The sequence below is a fragment of the Muscardinus avellanarius genome (genome assembly GCF_963383645.1).
Source record: "Muscardinus avellanarius genome assembly, chromosome: 1".
Lineage (NCBI taxonomy): Eukaryota > Metazoa > Chordata > Mammalia > Rodentia > Gliridae > Muscardinus > Muscardinus avellanarius.
This window is the reverse complement of record NC_137786.1, coordinates 176,175,232-176,178,265: the sequence shown is the minus strand read 5'-3', so window position 1 is coordinate 176,178,265 and position 3,034 is coordinate 176,175,232. Positions and strand designations below refer to the sequence as shown.

Below are 3,034 nucleotides of genomic sequence, written 5' to 3'. Positions count from 1 at the left end.
TATTTTTGACAAGGTTTCCAAGAACATTTGGTAAAGGAAATAATGATCCTTTCACTAAATATTGTTGAAAAATAATAATTACATGAAAAAGAATAAAGTTGGACCCTTAACCTAACACCATATACAAATATTAACTCAAAATAGATAAAATACCTAGATGTAAATCTTAAGACTATAAACTATTAGAAGAAAACCTGGGTCATAACACTTCACAACATTGAAATTGGCAGTGATTTCTTGGATATGATTTCAAAGGCACAGGCAACAACAGAATAAACAAACTTCCTAAAAAATAAAAAAAATATTGTACATCCAAAGACAATGTAAACAGAGTTAAAAGTTACTGATAGAATGGGGTAAAATATTTCCAAATGCTATATCTGAAGGTATATTAATATTCCAAAAATAAATCCTAAGAATTAACAATAAAAGCAAACAATGCAATTTAGAAATAGGTAAAAGACTAAAATAAATAATGAATCTCCAATAATTATCACCCCCAGCCCTTTTTTTTTAATATTTATTTTTTGCAGTACCAGGGATAGAACCCAGGGGCATTGTACCTCTGAGCTACAAACCCCAGCCCTATGTTTTAAGTCTTTTTTTATTTTTGAAACAGGGTCTCACCAAGTTGCGGTGGGCCTAAGTAGCTGAGGTTGGCCGTGAACCTCCAAACCTGTCTCAGCCTCCCAAGTACTGCGATTACAAGCGTGCGCCACCACGCCCGGCTTCTCTTAAAATCTAGAAACTCAACCCGACACACCACCTTACCATGCTTTTCATAGTACTTGTTATGTGAAATAAGGTTATTTAATACTTCCCTACTTATTATTTGCTCTAAGAATGTAAGTTTACCACGACAGATCTTTTTTTCTCCTACACAGAACACAGCCCATACTAAATTTGTTGGTGGCAGAAACCAAAGACTCCTTCCCGGCCTGCGCGGAGCCGGGGTTATCTGCCGCCCGGGGGCGGGTCCGAGGCCCGGGCGTGGCTCCGGGTCCCCGCCCCGAGGCCGGGCAGGAGGCGGGGCCCCGGGACGCCCGGGCCGGCGCAATGCGGCCTCCCGCGGTCCGGCTGGTGTGGCTGGGTCGGCTGCAGTACGCCGACCTGCTGGCGTTGCAGGAGCGCTGGCTGCGGCGGCTGCAAGCCGAGCCTGGCCCGGAGCCCCGGCCGCGGAGAGAGGCGGGCGCGCTCCTGGTCTGCGAGCCCGCGGGGCCCGTGTACACGGCCGGGCTGCGCGGCGGCCTGACGCCCGAGGAGACTGCGCGGCTGCGGGCCCTGGGCGCCGAGGTGCGCACCACGGGCCGCGGCGGCCTGGCCACCTTCCACGGCCCGGGCCAGCTGCTCTGCCACCCGGTGCTCGACCTGCGGCGCCTGGGCCTGCGCCTGCGCACCCACGTGGCGGCGCTGGAGGCGTGCGCGGTGCGCCTGTGCGAGCTCCTGGGCCTGCGCGGCGCCTGCGCGCGGCCCCCGCCCTACACCGGCGTCTGGCTGGGCGAGCGCAAGGTCTGCGCGATTGGTGAGCGCCGGGGGGCGGGGCGGGGCGGGGCCAATGGGCGTGAGGGTGGAGCTCCGACCCGGAAGGAGCATCCCGCGCGGGCTCTAAATCCCAACTACCCGCGCAGTGAACAGTTTTAAACCTCTTTACAGAGGCACGAGAAATGAGTCGCCAGGTCACTAATGTGAATCACAATACAACAATAGAGAGCTAGCTTTTAAACTTTTGAAGGAACAGAATCTCTGTGTTAAAGGCATCCCCATAATAAGGGCAGCTGATGGAACCACACAGCCTCCTTTCCCTATTCGGCTTCTTCCCTCAGTCTGTGCACAATCAATGCTCCAACAACTATTTAAAAACCGGTAATTGGCGCCCGGCTTGGTGGCGCAAGCTTGTAACCCCAGCATTCGGGAGGCTGGGACTGGATCGCGGTTCGCGGACAGCCTCAGCTATTCAGTGAGACTCTGTTTCAAAATAAAGACTAAAAAATAGGGCTGGGGTGTAGCTCGGAGGTAGAATGCTCCTGGGTTCTATCCCCAGTACTGAAAAACACAACTGGTGATTGGCTCAGTTCCCCCATTGCACTGAGAGGGATCCCGAAGAAGCCCGGAACAGGAGATCTAAGACCCTCTGACTTTCCTTGTAGGAGTCCGCTGTGGAAGGCACATCACATCCCATGGCCTGGCGCTGAACTGCTCTACGGACCTCGAATGGTTTGAGCACATTGTACCCTGTGGACTGGTGGGGACAGGCGTCACTTCCCTGAGCAAGGAGCTCCGAAGGCACGTCACTGTGGATGAAGTTCTGCCCCCTTTCTTTGTGGCGTTTGAGGAGACCTACAAGTGCACATTGGTCTCCGAGGACAGCCCCAACTGATGGGCATTCCTGGTAGTATGGTCAGGATGCACCATGGAAAGCACCAAAGCTGACTTGAGTCACTGGAACCCCAGCTTAGACCTGGCTTAGTATTCACTGACCAGGAGACCAAGTGCAAATCAGGAGTTCTGAGCTATTTTTTTTCCTTATGTATCCTGGTTTATTTATATCATGTTCACCTACCTCAGAGATACTAGATATGAGAACACTGAGAAGCAGCACATGCCATATAAAACAGTAGCATAACTGTTGACACCAGTTTCTCGGCCCAGAGAAACTCGGATGTCATAGACTTCATTTCTCCATTATTTGTTACTTTCTCAATACTATATATAATGGAAAAATTCTGGTCTCCAGTTCCTTTGTGTGGGAATCAAATCTCTGAATGGCTCAGTTGAAGGGGATGTGATGTGGTGCTTTTCTCCTCCTGAAGAGACCCGAGTGCCTTCTGCAATAAAGGAAAAGGCCTCTTTAAAGAGTAAGATGGGATCTCGTCTGCCTTGGTTGGATTCCTCAAGTTTGATAATTTACCTATTTTTTAGTTGGGGTACCTTGAGCTAGACCAGAGATTATGGAAAGACAAGAATAACTTCTTACACCACACAGATGCTTAAGAGGGAAGTAGGTTTTTTGTACATGCAATCCCTAAGTTTGTCA

At 50.2% G+C, this 3,034-nt stretch overlaps 1 protein-coding gene across 2 annotated transcripts; it reads left to right on the top strand.

Moving 5' to 3' along the window:
• Positions 1-1,056: 1,056 nt before the first annotated feature.
• LIPT2 (lipoyl(octanoyl) transferase 2) lies at positions 1,057-2,377 on the top strand (the record flags this gene model as incomplete). 2 transcript variants are annotated; one of them, XM_080715000.1, is made up of 2 exons in its annotated part: positions 1,057-1,522; positions 2,148-2,377. In XM_080715000.1, the coding sequence occupies 2 exons, from the start codon at positions 1,057-1,059 to the stop codon at positions 2,375-2,377; spliced, it is 696 nt and encodes a 231-aa protein (XP_080571126.1). The 2 variants fall into 2 exon arrangements, with proteins under 2 accessions (XP_080571126.1, XP_080571127.1); XM_080715001.1 differs by having other exon boundaries at positions 1,057-1,551; positions 2,148-2,192.
• Between the last annotated feature and the right edge of the window lie 657 nt (positions 2,378-3,034).